At 36.2% G+C, this 17,841-nt stretch overlaps 2 protein-coding genes across 2 annotated transcripts in view; one reads left to right on the top strand and one right to left on the bottom strand.

The window, feature by feature from the left end:
• LOC136800103 (dynein heavy chain domain-containing protein 1-like) overlaps positions 1-17,841 on the bottom strand; it is a 186,787-nt gene that overhangs the window by 156,146 nt on the left and 12,800 nt on the right. The window contains exons 11-20 of the mRNA XM_067056714.1: positions 16,637-16,870; positions 15,193-15,255; positions 14,825-14,959; positions 14,561-14,656; positions 13,162-13,293; positions 11,834-12,059; positions 11,143-11,313; positions 10,120-10,273; positions 9,195-9,346; positions 7,918-8,001 (exon numbers count right to left, since the gene is read on the bottom strand). Of these exons, the coding sequence (XP_066912815.1) occupies positions 7,918-8,001; positions 9,195-9,346; positions 10,120-10,273; positions 11,143-11,313; positions 11,834-12,059; positions 13,162-13,293; positions 14,561-14,656; positions 14,825-14,959; positions 15,193-15,255; positions 16,637-16,870 (1,447 nt within the window). The remainder of the gene's footprint in view (positions 1-7,917; positions 8,002-9,194; positions 9,347-10,119; positions 10,274-11,142; positions 11,314-11,833; positions 12,060-13,161; positions 13,294-14,560; positions 14,657-14,824; positions 14,960-15,192; positions 15,256-16,636; positions 16,871-17,841) is intronic.
• LOC136800077 (interaptin-like) lies at positions 897-5,416 on the top strand. Its single transcript, XM_067056686.1, has 4 exons — positions 897-1,054; positions 1,914-3,671; positions 4,073-4,398; positions 5,230-5,416. Exons 1-4 carry the CDS (start codon positions 950-952, stop codon positions 5,414-5,416), a joined length of 2,376 nt encoding a protein of 791 aa, XP_066912787.1. The 5' UTR covers positions 897-949.

Raw genomic sequence — 17,841 nt, 5'->3', positions numbered from 1 at the left:
ACGCGTTTACCGACCGAAATTGAAACTGAGTTGGTACTGGTCACGAGCTGTAAATAGGCCATCACAGTCGCAAAGCGTGATGGGTAATCAGGACCACTGCCTGCTAATGCCGACTTATTACTATTTGTCCAAAGTTTTGAAAAATTTAGAAGATTTTTGCGTCTAGCCAACCGGAAATCGTTACTAAAGCGCAACCAGTCCTGATTACCCATGATTCATTTCGAGTGTGAAAAGGGTTAGATGATATAGTATGACACCTTCAGGAATCAAACCCGGGCCGCTCGCTTGGTGACACAGTGATTAAACCAACGCGCCAACTTGACTATTATAATACTTGAACAGCGAGTTTAATTTCAGCAAGAGGTGGAATCTTCTTTATCCGGAGATAGAAATGATCTCCGGCGTTTACTGATTTGACCGGCCAATGCGAGGGCGATAACAGAGCCGTTATTCTCAGTTAGTCAAGTTCTAAGAATAAAAACTAAAGGCATGTATCCAATTTCGCGCGAAATGGGCGTTAGTTTTTTACTCAACCTTTTTTGCCTAAAGAAAAGATTACGTCATAAAAGAGTTTCGCGCGAACAAAAAAAAAGTTGGAAGAAGTTCAACTTTTTTCAACCGTTACGTCAATTTCGACCAATGGAATTGCTTCATTTTTCAACCGACCAATGACCTTTACAAAACGTTAAAAATTGTTCGCTCATTTCGCGCGAAAGTGGAGACCGGCCTTTGTCTCCGCCGTTGACATGGGCACGCTGATAGCGAAAGTGAGATAAAAACGTCACTAAATTGACGTCAAATATTGAATCACCAAAAAAAATTGACGTCAAAATTTGAAAAAAAATACACATGAAGAAAGAAAATTCTAAAAAGGTTGCTCATTCGGAAATTATTATCATCGTTGGCAAGTCAGAGTGGTGGATTTATTGAAAAAAATTATCAATTTACAATGTGGCATGCCCAGCCAATGATGCCTGGTCCACAACAACCAATGTATGGAGGAGGAAATATCCATCCATATTTTTACCAGCAGCAAGTAGATGTTAATCAGCAGGTATTTAATATAAACCTTGTGTCTTAGCTTTTATGGCTTCACTAGAATTAGATTTTAACTTATTTTATCTAGATATTCTATAGTGCTAAAAACGACCGTAGTGCAAATGTAGGACGTTCGGCTACGGTGCGCAAGGTTGTGGGTTCAATCCCTGGCCGGGTCATACCAACAAGCTTCGTACTTAGTATAAAATGGTACTCGATGCCTCTCTACCTGACACTCAGCAAGTTTGCTCTTATTAAAGAAAAAGAGTGTAATCGTTTTAAAAGAAGGTCGAACAAAATTTTGTATACTGTTTATAAACCTTATCAAATTTACCAGTGATATAAATTTAAATGACATTTAAGTAGTTTTAGAACAGTGGATCTGAGTGGATGAATAAATATTTTACAGCCTTGTGTCTAAAAAGTTATAAACACCCATGGGACCATTTCCGTGCTCATTTGTCACTAGTATTTGACTAATCCAGGTACTTGAGGAAATCTCGATATCAGCCAATAGTATTAATAATAATAACACAAATAGGTTAACAAATTCTATGCAAATGGTCTATTAAAGGTTTTATTTTTACAGTGTTCCCGTTTCATATCAGACACATATTTCATATCAGGACAGTGTCTATCTATTGATATATCATGCTGATTTATATCAAAAATATTTTTTTCTTTTGCTCTTTCTGACCAATCTTGCTCCACATCTGTGTCAATCCAATGTGAAAAAGATTGTGAATTAAAATTGATGAGTAAGCAAACGATATCACTCTTATTTAAAAACAAAACCTTTAATTACCATAAAATAAAAAAGATTAATATCTAAATATGATTAACTGGAAATAAATTTATATTTTTTGAACATTTAGATTGGCGCGTATCTTACCGAAATCTCAGCATGGAGAGATACTTGCTTCCAAAAAGATGTTGAAATGAAATCGCTAAAAGCGAAACTTTTAACTGTGACTGCTAACAATGAAGGATTGCACCATAGGAGAGCCCAACAAAAACGATTGAAAGAAGGTAGTGCAGAGGAAGGACATCAAAAAGAATTACAGGATGCCGAAGATCGTATTGGAGACTTGGAGGCAACGATACAAAACGAGCGCGAGGAATACAAGAATTTCAAAGTAAGCGAGCTAAAAAAGAACCGTACCCTGGTGCTAACTAAAGTTAAAGATTCTTTGAGCCAGGTCGACTTGCTCAAAAAGAAGCTCTCGCGGACAGAGAGACAAAAGAAAGATTTACAAAATCTTTTGGAACAATCTGGTAATTTGCTTGGGGAACAACATGAAGAGAAGCAAAAGATGATCAAGGAGCTTCGTCAAGAGAAAAATGATATCCACGGACAGCTCAAAGAGTATCGAGTTCTCTTGGCGGACAGAGAGGATAAAATGAAAATCCAGGAAGCAGAGCTGGCGGACATCAATAACAAGAAATGTGTTCTTAAAAAGAAACTCTTTAAAGCTACCAAAGAAATAAAAGAAATCAATGCAACCATCGTGCACGATCAAAAAAACTTTAAAGAACAACAAAAGGTCTTGGATGACTTGAAGTCAATCAACAAAAAGTTGAGACAGGAGAACGAAAAATTGCAAAAAAGACATACAAAAATCTTGCGTCAAAAGGAAGTTCACTTGAAGCAGACATTCGAAAAGAGCTACCAAGAAAAATTAGAGGGGATGAAGACAACCCACAAACAATCGATGCTAAAGAAGGATGAAGAATTGGCGAACCAAACAGAAGCTTTGGTTCACGCAGAAACTCTGCTGGCGCAAATGACCGAAAAACAGACTGTTTCAGAGGGCATCATTAATCAGCTGAAAACTGAAAACCAAATATTACGAATGGCCAAAGCTGATGCTGAAACGATGAATGTTAAAGTGTTGGATGAAAAGGAGAAAGAGTTGGCGTGTATAAAGAAGGTGCATGGAAACCAGTTGAAGCAGTTGTCTGATAGTCAAGCTGTTTTAGAGGAAGAGAAGAATCAGCTTGATATCGAGAACAATATACTAAGATTGGCAAAAGGAGCATCTGATTCGATGCATGCTACTCAGATGACTGAGAAGGAAGAAGAATTGCTGCAAATAAAGACCGCACAAGAGAAAGAAGAGAAACTCAGGATCAACGAATTAGATAAAGTTAACAAATTGAATGAAACGTTGAGAAAAGAGATGAGCGAAGCGAAATCCCAGCACTGTGAACGTGAAAAGGAGGACAAGCTCAGGATAAACAAGTTGGCTGAAGTGAACAAATTGAATGAATCATTGAAAAAGGAGATGACCGAAGCGAAATCCCAACATCAGTTAGTGTTGTCCAAGAAGGAGATTGATTTGGAAGAATCGAAACATATTATCAATAAACTGAACAAACATGAACAAGAAAAAGAGAAAAAGATAAATACAATGTCAAAAAAATTGATCAACTTGGAAAAGAACTTAAACGTTCGAGAAATTCAAATCCGTAGCAAGTTAGAGGAAATTTTGAAATTGAAGAAATCACAAACGTCTAACGAAAAAACAATTCAGACGCTAAAAGACACTGCGGAAAAACAGCAAAATAAATTGGCAGGGGAAAGAAGAAGGATAAATTCTTTGATCAAAGAGAGGGATGCTTACAAACACGAGGTAAATCTTTTGTATCAGTGAACGAATTTGGGTTCTCATTTTCCCATAAGACAGTTTAATACTTTGTTTCACAAATTTAAGAATTAAAACTTTTGTAAAGTTCCCCAACTCTCCCTGGTTTCCCCTCTCACAGAGATTTTTTACCAATTCATCAAGATTCTTGGGATGTTCATAACTTTTTGAGTTTTAAGCCTAAAAATGTTCTTGACATTTTCCCCATTTTGTCGGTATTTTTGTCCATTTTCCTAAGAAATCCGGTGTTTTTGAGTCCCCAAAGCTTTAAATGTTCTTAACTTATTCTTAACGTTTTGGCCATCGAAACTTTATGTTCAAATAGATTGTTCTCATAAAAAAACATGTATTGTATTCAAATTCTAAATTCTAATAACGTCATTGTTTAGGCGCAGTCGAAAAGTTTGGAATTGATCAAAAAGTCAAGAAAACTTGACTCAACAAAGGAGTATCTCCAACAAGTCAAAGACAATATGGAAGAGCTGCAAAGCCAAAAAGAGCATGACGAGATGGCTAAAACATCCAAGAAGAAACGTAGAAAACGAACCAAAAAAACTGCTGATGTCAAGAAGACAAAGCAAGAAGAAAATGCGATTACTGTTAACCAGACTAATAAGAAAAATGAAGAGAGAAATGCAAAGTGTACCAACTCAAAGACAGATGAATGCAACATTACAAAGGAAAATATACTGGCTACGAAACCAGTCCCAGAAAGGTACAAAGAATTTGAGAATTTAGATTATTTATGGTTTATTTTATATATTTATTATTTATGATTATTTATTTTGATATTTATGGGCATAATAGTTAAGGAATTAGCTTAAAGTTTTAAATTTTTAAGCCATTGCCAAGGCCAATTTCTTAGCAGAATGATCGATGGATATTTTTTCAAGTTTAGTAAAAGGTTATATTATAGCTTAGCTAAAAATCCGTTGAAATTTTGAAACTCCTTTTGAAAATCAGATGATTTCTTTTATACTATACTAACTGGAATTATGACGCATGGCCAAAACTGAAAGAGGGCAGATTGCCACATTGACGTGCGTATTTTTTAAGGTTCGCCCTATTTTCCACGAGAAAAAATTAAGGTGCCGCCAATTTGCCATCTTTGAAATATATTTTGATTATCCAACTGTGCTATTTACTGAAATCTAGTTCAAAATCGAACTTTCAATAAAAAACCACGGCAAAGAAATGGAAAGTGCTCACGTTGACAAATGCTCACGTTGGCAAATGCCCACATCGGCAAAAAAAGTCAAATGTGCCCATGTCGGCGTATGTCGATTGACAATCAAAGAATTTAGCAAGAGAGCACGCGAGCTCAATGCTCGAATGAAAGACAAAACTATTCAATTTAAAGTCAGGGGAAGCCCCAGAACAAAATTATACCTAAAGAAAATTGTAACAACAAGCGTTTGTAAAAAGATAGGTTCTTAGAGGCCCACGGCGCGCCTTGAACCTCTATCCTTTAATAAATAAATAAATGTCGTCATCGGTAGTTACAGGATTTAATATTAACTAGTATTCTCTTTCTTTTTTATTATAGCTCAGGCCAACCTACATTTAGAACAGAAAAACCCGAAACTCCCCAAATTGTTGACACCGATAATAAAAAAGAGACCGAACGAAGTTGGTCTTTGTACGATACATCGTTGATGGCGTTTTGCTTCACATTATGGTTCGCCATGGCTAATATTTGCACTTACGTCAGCAACGATGACCCATTCTGGTAGTACGGTCTTAACTCCTAAATCATATGACATACGTATAGAATAATTTTGTAGAATAACGATTTCTAAAACTTTGGATCTTTATATTTTTATACCACTTTTTTATAATGAAAATAAATAAAATTAATCTAAAAAATTCCCAATGGTTTCTAAATTATTCCTGATTCCAAATTGTTGGGTGTTTGATGCTTTTCTGCTAAGTCCTTTAACTTCAGGAAAAGAGCGTGATGGCTTAATATTTCTAGCCCGTGAATGCCTTCCCAAATGGCACACAACGTCTTTTCAATGTTTATTTAACGTTCACTACGTTCATATAACGTTAAACGAACGTTGGAACAACATTAAATGAACGTTGGAATACGTTAAATGAGCGTTGGAATACGTTAAATAAACTTTGGAATACGTTAAATAAACTTTGGAACACGTTAAACGAACGTTAGAACACGTTAAACGAACGTTAGAACACGTTAAATGAACGTTGGAACACGTTAAATGAACGTTGGAACACGTTAAATGAGCGTTGGAATACGTTAAATAAACTTTGGAATACGTTAAATAAACTTTGGAACACGTTAAACGAACGTTAGAACACGTTAAACGAACGTTGGAATACGTTAAATGAACGTTGGAACAAGTTAAAAGAACGTTGGAACAAGTTAAACGAACGTTGGAACACGTTAAACGAACGTTGGAACACGTTAAATGAACGTTGGAACAAGTTAAACGAACGTTGGAACACGTTAAACGAACGTTGGAACACGTTAAACGAACGTTGGAACACGTTAAACGAACGTTAAACACGTTAAACGAACGTTTGAACAAGTTAAACGAACGTTGGAACACGTTAAACGAACGTTGGAACACGTTAAACGAACGTTCGAATACGTTAAATGAACGTTGGAATAAGTTAAACGAACGTTGGAACACGTTAAACGAACGTTTGAACAAGTTAAACGAACGTTGGAACATGTTAAACGAACGTTGGAAGAACGTTGTATGTCAGCTGGGTTAACATGATGGTCCTGATCAAAACCTCTCATTTGATTACTTTTGTCTCCCGAATAGACGTCCCCCCGCTAATTAGATTCGAATAATTCAATATTTTATTAGTGTAGATACCCCTTAAACTTGTTAAAATTTTCCTTTTTGTTAGTATTGGTTCTTATTTTACGTGTCCATTTGTTAAAGTTTCATTTTTGTTGTGGAAATTGATATCAGTTAAAAAATTATGTCTTCAAATTACCCCCCCCCCCTCTTATTCCATTTCCCCCGCTTATTAGAATTTAGGAAATTTTCCTACCCCCCCCCCCCGTCTATTCGGGAGACAAGAGTACCCCTTTATATTAAGACTTCCTTATCTGAGAAATTCGGCAGTGTTAGAAAACCAAAACTTAAGCACAAGAGACCAAACAAGACACTGAAAATAAGTATATCGAATTGCAGACTACAGTCTACTTCTAGCTGAACTTTGCTTTTTGATAAATTTTTATGACGTTGAATCCAGTTAAACTAGGATTTCAAATAAAAACCTTGCTTCACCTGATCCTTCAATCTGACTGTTTTACGGTCTGCCTAAGGAAAAATCATATTATCTTATACTACCGGACAGGGGGGGGGGTCGGTAGTAAAATCTCAGACATGACGTTTACTACGGTGGTGGTGTGACGAAAAATTGAAAAAAACTTTTACTACCCAGGGTAGTTAAATACTAAAATGGGTGGTATCTATGTGTTAAATTTTGAAAATTTTTTACTAATTGGCTAGTTAAAACTGGTTAAAATTAGCAAATTTTAGCTATTTTTGTTATTCTTTTAATTTTTTAGATGACTTTTCTGGAAAAATCTGAAATTTTTTATAATTTGAAAAAATTTTCTGTTGGGAAGTTGTTTGCTGTAAACAAAAAATTCTCGAAATTGTTTGTCAATTTAAAAACACTTGAATTCTAAGGACAAAACACAGAAATGATCATTTTTTAGCTTTTTTTGTAAAATTAGTCCGAAAAGCAACCAAAAAATAGGTGGTCTCCATGACAAATTGTCCCAAAAACTTTTACTACCAGGGTAGTAAAATACCTCTTCCAAGAGTCTGGGTGGTGGTATGTAAAAATTCGTAAAAATCCTTTTACTACTCATATATGTCTGAGATTTTACTACCGACCCCCCCCCTGTACCGGGGCCGCTTAATCGCGCCATCCAGTCTATAAAAAAGGGGCCTGGAATTCCCGAGTTATTTTTACAAATTGATAACTCGAATTTTGTTTGAGCTTTTAACTATTATCGAGTTATTTGAAAAGTTTTAACTCGGTTTTTTGTTGTGCCTTTAACTTTTAGAGTTATTAGATAAATTTAACTTGGGTTTTTATCGTGCCTCAAAGTTTTCGAGCTATTTATATTATATTTTCATAGCAGATATCAGATTTATGGAAAATTCGACTGGTTTATATGGGCTTGTTTTACCTGAAGGGGCAGATTTGAATTGTAATGTTCACAAAGATTAATACGTACTGTTGTAAAGTTCATCACCGTCAGCAAAATCACAATGAAACTGCACCATTTTGAACCAATCAAATGAATCTTTCTTAGGGAGATCTACAAGATAAACGAGAAGTCTTAACTAGTACACGAATATAACAAGAAGTCTCATTTGTTTGAACTACAGAAAGATTCGAATTACACAGGGCCGGCGAAACCGGGGGGGCTAGGGGGGCTGTAGCCCCTCCACTTTTTTGCAAAAAAAAAAAAAAAAAAAAAAAATGAGCGAGAGAGAGAGAAAAAGAGGGCGAGAGAAAAAAAACTTGGCTACGTCCAACAATGAAGCCAAAACGGTTTAACAATCTTTCTTTGCTCCATATCCATAAAAATCTGACGGATAAACTTGATTTAGATGAAGTTGGTAGAGAGTTTGTGTCGACTCGAGAGCATCGCTTTAATTTCTTTGAACAATTTTAATTTCTATTACTGTGTGCTTACTGTTAAAGCATAGTCTCAATCTACTTTTACTTATGAATTTTGAACATGTAAAAGTCTTCTTTATTTACTTATAGGTTTCATTTTGTTATTACATAGCAGTATATTCTTTGGTGATTATAAACGCCTAACTTCTTAGATTTTTTCATTCCAATAACTTAATAAAAATTAAATTTAGACCACTTCTAGGCCAATGTAGAGTACCATAAATTCAAAAATTTTCCACCCCGTCGGCCCCAACCATGGTGGGGCCTCCTTAGTCACTATATCATTTAGCCCCCTCACTTTTAAAACCGTTTCGCCGGCCCTGTTACAGATAATATTTTATGACGACTTCCCCTTGGCGGGACAATTAGTTCGATTTATAGAAAGATTCTATTAATGGAAGTTCGATTTAGCGAGAGTCCACTGCATTATACTATACAGGTGACGATATTATTAAGGGTTGTCCTGTGTTCGACCTCTGTTAGTCCTAAACTACTTTTCTTTTTTATCTAAAAGTTGCTCCTCAAATTTCAAAAGTTCTCGGAAAGGAACAATCAATTTAATTGAGGTGGTTTATCTAAAGAATCCTATACCACCCCTTCCTCTTGGTTTATCATGGGATTTAACTACATATTGTTTAAAGAACGACAAATTACGCATGCGCGTTACAATGCAGGATTCTTTAGAGGAACAGACTGATCCAATTGGACCGTTTGAGATAATCTTAAAGGGGCGTGGTCATCATAGAGTTGCAACATTCTACCCATGCGCATTAGGAAACCAAAAGGTTCAATAATGGTCAAGGGTTTTCTATTAAAACTTAAAATCACCTTCGTTTAAATAATCCCTGAAGTGGATAGCTTTTAAAAGTATTGTTTGAACCAGCATCAGAAATCGTGTGTCGGTGTTATTGTGGAAAGTCCACATCTTGGTCTTTTGCAAAAAGTCTGTCAATCTTTTCACATCTTTCTTCAGTCGTTCCCTTTGTGAATAAAAAAAAAACACAAGAAAGTAGTCTTTAACATAAGTTGGAATTACATCATGCATCAATTTTCGCGGACTGTGTAAAATGTGTAGGAAAATGTTAAAGCAGCTTTTGTGAGACAATTTTCAAAATATATTTGTCAAATTTCATCTTTTCTCTGAACTTTGAAACAAAAATACAAAGAAAACAGGTGACAAAGTGACCCATATCATACGGTGGCCGAGAAGGGCAAAAATTTTACCTTTTTTTTTTTTTTTTTTTTTTGGGGGGGGGGGTTCTTTCTCTTTTGAGGGAACTTGAAAATTACAGCTCATCGCACTTCAAATGTACAAATAGTACAGAAAGGAAAACTCCCCCTCGCAAGCGAGGAGGGGAAACACTACGCAACCGATCACTATATGACAAAGTGCCTACGGAATTTTTTTTACCACTTTCAAGGTTTTCAAGATTTTTTGGACCATTTCTTGGGTATTTTCAAGGTTTTTTCAGAACTCAAATTGATTTAAATAGTACGATATCACCGTTCTTGAGAGGCTATTACCAGGATTTGGTCCATAAAAATGATTGCGAGTGATGCGAGCAAGAAAATCTTTGGAGCTTTAGCATTGACCAAAACTTCAATGAGGACCCAAGCCAAAACAAGACAACTATACTGTGACAATCATGCTTTTTCAAGGTTTTCAAGGAATTCTTTCAAATTACATTCACTTTCAAGGTTTTCAAGGTCCCGTAGACACCCTGTTAATGAACACTTAAATTGGAAACCTTACCTTACTGCAGTCTCGTTTATTTTCTTGTCCGATACATCGCGAATGAAATTGGTGTATAATACATTGTAAAACATGACCAAGGACTGTATAGTGTATTCTCGATGCAGGTTGTTCTTGCTCCATTGCTCGATGTTCAACGGCTCGTTGAAATACTCTAAAAAGTAAAGTACAGTTGTTTGTTAGTCAAAAGTAAATGGTCATTATAACCGAAGAAAGATCATTAAAAAGGTCAATAATTGGAGAATATAATATTTAAAAGATATATACAATAAATTTGAATCGAGATTAGAATTAGAGAATTTTTGACTGAAGATCGTAACGAAAAGTTGCGTGAAACTTTGAGTATCAAATAATTCTAATCTCGACTTCAATTTAATGTGTGAAATGCTTCCTCCGGGTCAAGCACTCACTCCCTGAATAAGATATAAAGCAACTTAAGAAGATAAAAAATATATTATAAAAGATCTTGTTAATCGGTATGTGTTTTTAATACGGTCTGTACGACTTTTCACGCGATTTGGTTCTTTTCGCATGACGACGGGCTTCCATAGTCGGTTAACAGAGCGACCTCGTAAGCTCGGTCGTTTCTTGACAAGGGGAAATATTTTAAACCGGTCATATTGTATTTTAACAGTGACCTGATTTGAGACGTCACATCCGATCACTAACAATGTTTTTAATCGAAGTTTATGAAAAACTGATTCCTTCTTCAAACTGTTTTGAAAGAGACTCCATGAATTTGCACTGCGTGACCCATTTAGATTACTGGAAGATGTATTTAGATTTCACGTTTTTTTCATAAGAACATCCAAAATTTTTGAAGCCTGAAAATGTTCATTATTTTCACAATTTTTCGATCATTTTTGTCCATTTTCCAATGAAATCGAGTGTTTTAGAATTTGCAAAGCCTTAAAATGTTTTCTTAATTTGTTTTTAACATTTTGGCCATCGAAGCCTTATGTTCTTATATAGTTTGTTCTTACAAAAAAACGTGTACTGGAAGATGTATTTTAAGGCCCATACCCTTCATCTTGAATTGTATACACTTCGCCATATCTTTCCGCAAGCTGTTAGTGATTTCACTTTGGAATTGTGTCAACCATTCCTCGATGGATTTATTGGTGGCAATGGGTTGACATAGACTCAATGTTTCATCCAGTTCTCCTTTGACTGATACTGTCTGTAGTAAGTGCACTAGAATGAGATAAAGAGATAAAATGAAGAATGTATACCGAGTTTATCGTTCTACATCTGTAATTTGAGCTTTACTAAGCTCATTTGACGCCAATCGATATTTCTATTATCATCCGGATTGAGAGAGATAATATATATAGTATTTTAGTAAAGCTCAAATTGCAGATGTAGAACGATAATCTCGGTATACATTCACTCACTATCTGGATAAGGCTATCACTGTGTCTCACTAACATTCTGCCGATTGGTAGTGTGAAGGTTTCGATCACAGACTTGCACCGCAATGGACTGCGTTTGAATCCCAAGCACTCCCTGGCAGGGTGTTAGGGAAATAGGGTGATAGAATCTCTACCTTCACTCATAGATAAAATGAAACTCAATACTCAGATTTGGATTATCATCACTGATAGTCAGTGAGTCAGTACAATAAAGATATCGGACGTCCACCACCCTAGCCTTACATTCACATTCCCGATACAACCACTAAATTGATAAAAACAAAATAGAGACTCAATCTTACAATTGAGAGTGACGTCGATTGAATCTGTTACTTTGACATCAGAAGGCATTTCGAAATCCAAATCGGTAACGGAAGGGAAACAGTTTTTCACAATTGTAATAAGACTGGCAGGGTTCGGTGAATAGGTGATCAAACTCAGCAATTCTTCTTGGCTCCAGAAATACAAACGTGGACACTGTTCTTGTACTTTTTCAACAGACGTATCAATTGCTTTCGAAGATTCGGTCTATGAGAAAATAAAAGTCACATTTCAACTTACTGTAATCAAACTTTGCTCAAATTTGACTCCCATTAAGGTTTTATAAACTAAGAGTGACCTTTTTCAGAATCATTCTTAGCCATAAGTAGAAAGAATTCCATTAATCTTGTCATCTGAGAACGGGACCTTTTCGATGATACCTTATCGGCCCTTATTGGCGTTATTTTTAGGCTCTTGGCGTAATAAGGGCCGGCGTAATAAGGGTCGGCGTTAAAAGGGCCAAAATTTTGCAAATTTTACTTAAAACTGGCGTTAATTTTTTGACCATTTTTCTCCTATTTAAAGGATTTTGGGTATATAATTCGAAGATAAAAAATTATCCATTGTTTTACTCCATATCTAAAACTTTTCAAAAAGTGATTTTCAATGGAATCCTCAACAGTTTACTACTGAAAAATGATATTTTAATGTAAATTGAAGCATAAATAGCCATTCTAACAGATTTTCTAATTGGCGTAAGCCCAAAATCAGGCTATGGCGTAATAAGGGCCGGCGTAAAAGGGGCCGGCGTTAGATTAGGGCCGGCGTAAGAAGGGCCGATAAGGTAGTGTAGGTTTTTTATCCTTCAAGATCCTCCATACTGTAGATAAGAAGCCTTGGATCAAAGTAATTTTTGAGAATGCAAGGGAAAAACTTGTTTTTGATTGTAATTTTTCATATAGCTAAGGAATGTGAAAGGGGAGGAAACCAAACATAAACAAGTAATAAACCTTAGAAATAATGAATTGCTTAGCAAAGCCGAAACCAAAAAAAATCGTCTTAAAAGCGCAGTTGTTAAAGCAATCTTTTGATCTGAGACGGACAATGGATTTCTTTACACTGCAAATTATAGCACACTACACATTCTCGAAACATTAGCGAACTAAATGCAGACATTTGAGACGGAAAATCATCGTTTATACCTCATCGGCCCTTTTTACGCCGGCCTTTATTGGCGTTATTTTTGGGCACGTGGCGTAATAAGGGCCGGCGTTAAATTAAGGCCGGCGTAAAAAGGGCCGATAAGGCACTTCACTGAGACGGAAATCCATCAGAGACGAAGGAGAACTTTTAACAAAAAAAAACGAACCTGTTTTTCAATCAGTGATAGAAGTGTTTCTTTCAATCGTTGCCCCTGATATTCTCGCCATCCTTTTTCACCACGTTTCTTCTCCAATATGTGGAGTACCTTTGAATCGCCCATTGTTGAATCGATCAAATCCTAAAATACGATGTATCAATTCAAAGTCATTGGCCTGAATTTAGTACAACTTTAATTCCCATTTTGCAACTTGATTTTTTTCGCCCAATAATATTTTGGCTTTTTTTCAAGTGGATGTTTCGCTTCCACAGGGAACATTCAAAACATTTTCTGCCCCAACTGTTGAGAATAAATTTTTCAAGGGCCCTGACACTTTTCCCCATACAAACACCCTAGGGAAGAGTTATACATATCAGTAAGTATCCCACAGCCTTAAGTGTGGATCTTCCGAGACTTTTTGTTGTTGTCTATCTATTTTGTTAGAAAATAAAATCGTAAGTGAAACTCTGAAATGATTTACATATAGTCGAACATGCGCAACGCACTGGGCTCAACTTCAGTGGCTTCAAATCATTCATAGGCCCAATTGTAGACCCCCAGATATTCACCCAATGAACAAGTGTGCCAAATTTCAACCAAATCCGATCATTTTGGAGGCCTGTAGACTGCTTCAAAGCTTTAGCCTCGTTTTGGCAAAAAACACGTTCCCAGGCCCCAAAAATCAAAATTTTTGAAAAATGCAAAAAGCACCCCCAGATATTCACCCAAGGAACAAGTGTGAAAAATTTCAGCCAAATCCAAGCATTTTTGAAGTCTCCAGGCTGCCCTAAAGTTTTAGCCTCGTTTTGGCGAAAAACTCGTCCCCAGGCCCCAAAAATCAAAATTTTCAAAAAAGGAAAAAAACACCCCCAGATATTCACCCAAGGAAAAAGTGTGCAAAATTTCAGCCAAATCCAAGCATTTTTGACGTCTACAGGCTGCCCTAAAGTTTTTGTGACAGACAGACACACACACAGACAGACAGACATTGTCAGATTGTAGCTCAACTGAAGTTGAGAATAAGCAATTAGAAAGAAATGGCAGTCTTACAGAGAAAGTAATTATACATCATTATAAATTACTGTCGAACGTGCTAACCGCACTGGCTCAACTTCAGTATCTTTGAAATCATTCGTAGGCCCAATTGTAAACTTAGTGGCTTAAGAAAAATGATAGCATTTTGGGTTTTAGCCTCGTTTAGGCTAAAAACTCGTCCCCAGGCCCCAAAAATGATAATTTTCTAAAAATAAAAAAACACCCCCAGGGATTTGCCCAAGGATCAAGTGTGCGAAATTTCAGCCAAATCGGACCATTTTTGAAGTCTCCAGCCTGCCCCAAAGTTTTGGTGACAGACACACACACACACACAGACATTCTCAGATTCTAGCTCAACTGAAGTTGAGAATACCTTGAAAATCGCATTGACTTCTTTAAAGATTGTAAATTCCTTCGGGTGATTTTGTTGAGCTGACCCAAAACTGAAAATCTGGCTCATGTACATCCACTAGAGAAGAAATTACGAGGTAAAATATTTTTTGAAATTATATAAGTCATACGGCCGTAGTCGGTGGCCACCCGAAGGCTCCTCTTTCAATAGCTATATATATCCGAAGGTACGGGAGAAGGCTAGGATCACTTCACTTATCCTTTATCAGATGAAACTACTACAGACCTGTTGCTGTGCAACCATCCAGATATCTAAGATTTCTTTGATTTCTTGCAATTCGGAATTCCAATGGCTAATCACTTCTTTGACTTCAGAGATGTGAGGCGAAACCAACATCGAGTCAAGGGTTAGTAAACTGTCCTGTAAAAACAATTCAATCGGGGTTTCTCTACTGTTCTACGATTTTCTTTATCTTTCAGTAGTATCATTAGGAATCTCATGGTTTCGAGGGAAACGGGTGCTCAATTTTTCAAGGCCAATTTCGAGTTTTACACAAGGAGTAAAACGACTTTTCAGATCTTGACTCGTTACCTTTTATAATTATCATAATTTCGAAGTAAAATTATCTTAAAGTTTGGCAAAAACAATCATACCTCTAATTGGCAAATCAGTTCGTCGACACCTGTCAAGAGGTATGAATTTGTGATCGAACGGTTCTGAAAAAAAACAAGGAAAGGTAAAATAATGGGATTTTCTTTGTCCAATTGATATGATATACGTAAAAATTAATAACAGTTGACTCTCTCTAATTCGATCTTCAAGGGACAAGAACTTCGAATACGAGAAAGATTCGTTATACAGAAAGTATTCTATGCCGATTTCAAGCTGAGGGGGTCAATTTTTTAGTTTGAATAATAGAAAGATTCGAATAGTGGAGGCTCCAGTTATAGAGTGTTGACTGTATGTACTTTTAAAATAGGTTGAAATTCTACCTTCTTTTGTAATTTTAGTATCATTCAGTACATTATGTAGCGCCACCCGAGAATAACCACTCAGCATTTTATGGTCGTCGAACAAGGCGCACGGCTTAATTATTGCATGAATTACATAAATCAAGCCTTCAAAGGCTGTCGCTTTGAGCGCAACAAGAGTTGAAACTTTTCAACTTTTTTCGCTGAGCTGTGCAGCTTTCCTATTGTTCTTTTTTAATCAGCCATCCAATCAGATGAGACATTTAACTTTCTTGTACCGTGTGCAAAAAAGGTCAACAATAGGAAAAAGAAAAAAATGTGCAGAATATCTCCCCTTTATTTTGGATCAGTGGAATGAGAAAAGCGTTCAGCGACCAAAGCGCCCGAGCCGTGCGCCTTGTTCACCGACCATAAAATGTTGAGTGGGTAGCGGCCTTAAACAAACTGAAGAAAGAAACCTTTAGCTGATCAACAAGGCCACAATGGTGGACTGAACCGTAGAACCTTTTACCGATCAGGAGTCAAGGGTTTACCACTTTGACTGTTACCTTATCTCAATGCTTCCATGTATAACTGACTCGCTAATTCGAATTCAAACGGGGAATCTAATTTATTCGAATTACTAAGAGATTCAAATTAAAGAAAGCAATTTACGAAGAATCCTCCTGGAAGGAGACTGAAAATTTAGTTAGATCTTATAGAAAGATTCGAATAATACCGAGGTAGAAGCTCGAATTAACGAAAGCCGAGGGGTCATTGGACCCCTCCAATGTTTCGAGAAAATGAATTCTCCAATCCTTTAATGCTCGATATGTTTAAGTCAAGATGACGTCATATTTTCGAATGAAAGCACCCGAAAACAGTCGGATTTTGATCATCATTCTTACCGTACTTCAATCCAAAATTTCCCTCAACAATCAAATGTTTTTCTAATCACTAATTGGTTCATTTAGGTCAATTACATCATAACTTTTATTTTCAATCAATAAAATCGATTTGATTGTTAAGGGAACTTTTGGGTTGTTATAGGTAAGTACGGTAGTAACAAAGAGGGTATGAATTCTCGTTTTTTTGGGTGTTTACGTTAGAAAAAACGTTTTACGCATATCTAGAATATCACTCTCACCTTATTTGTTGTGTTTGCTTGTTTACGGAATTTGAAATTCTTCTTTTCCCATTTCTTTATCAATGTTTGAAGACATTGTTGTAAAGCGTATTCTGAACTTGCTGCAGCACAAATCTGGTAAACCTTGGCCGCATTTTCGACAATGTTAAGTGAAAGGATATCACTGATTCGGTATTGGATATTTGGATTGTAAGTGTGACCAAGCAGGAGAAATATGTCGCGCCAGTGATGGTCCTAAAGACATGATATGGAGCATTTTACGGTTAGATGAAAAAAAGGGGTACACGCTTTTTTTTTATAAGAATACACTTTATAAGAATGTCCATGATGAAAATGGCCAAAAAATTAAGAATATGCTAAGAATATCACCATCATAGAATTTTGCTACTCAAACTAAAAATGCCATTTTTAGACCATTTTAAATTATAAATTGTCAATAAGGATCCTAACCTAAGAATGTTGTAAGAATATTTTAGGATGATTTTCCCAAAAAAGAAAATTTGCATTTCTTCAAGTACTGTTACAAGGTTGTGCATCCTAACTGCTATGGTGGATTCTTATTCCTAATTTTTTTCTTTATAAGCCACTAAAAGATACCCCTTTAAGCCTCCGAACCTCTTTTTCTCTGAAACCAGAGGCGTATTTAGGGTAGGTCAAGTAGGTCAAGTGACATAGTTCTGAGAAATTGAAAAATATGGAAAATTGTGAAACAGGCTTTCTTATTCCTTTTAGTGATACACAGTCCCCTTCGGATGCCATGTCTTGTATCAACTTTATCAATTTTATGCGTGCGGCAGTTAAAACTTAGACTAAAATTTATCTCTGCCGTTTTTACCTCCCTAATGTTTTGCGAGTGAACCTTTCGCTATTTAGAGACTTTTATTTTGATAATCCGAAAACCTATCTAATACCGCCCGACCCATATCGCCCCGCTTGAGTGACTTAGCAACACCCTTTTTGACCTCTTTCGCCCTAGCAAATCGGGATCATATTATTACCGAGCTCAACTTCTCTAAAAATGTGTAATGACATTGAGTGACTGCTTACATTTCTGGCCGCCTTTCATTTAGAGATAATATGAAGCTGAGAGATATAGCAAGAAATGGCTGAAACGATCTAGCAAAATTTCTGAAAAAATCGGGGTAATAGCTATGAGGCTACGTACAGCTTCTCTGTCGAGTTTATTAAAAAACAATACTCGATTC

This window comes from Clytia hemisphaerica, unplaced genomic scaffold (genome assembly GCF_902728285.1).
Source record: "Clytia hemisphaerica strain Z4C2 unplaced genomic scaffold, Clytia hemisphaerica genome assembly, whole genome shotgun sequence".
NCBI lineage: Eukaryota > Metazoa > Cnidaria > Hydrozoa > Leptothecata > Clytiidae > Clytia > Clytia hemisphaerica.
The sequence above is the reverse complement of the archived record's forward strand: the minus strand, read 5'-3'. Positions and strand labels throughout refer to the sequence as shown.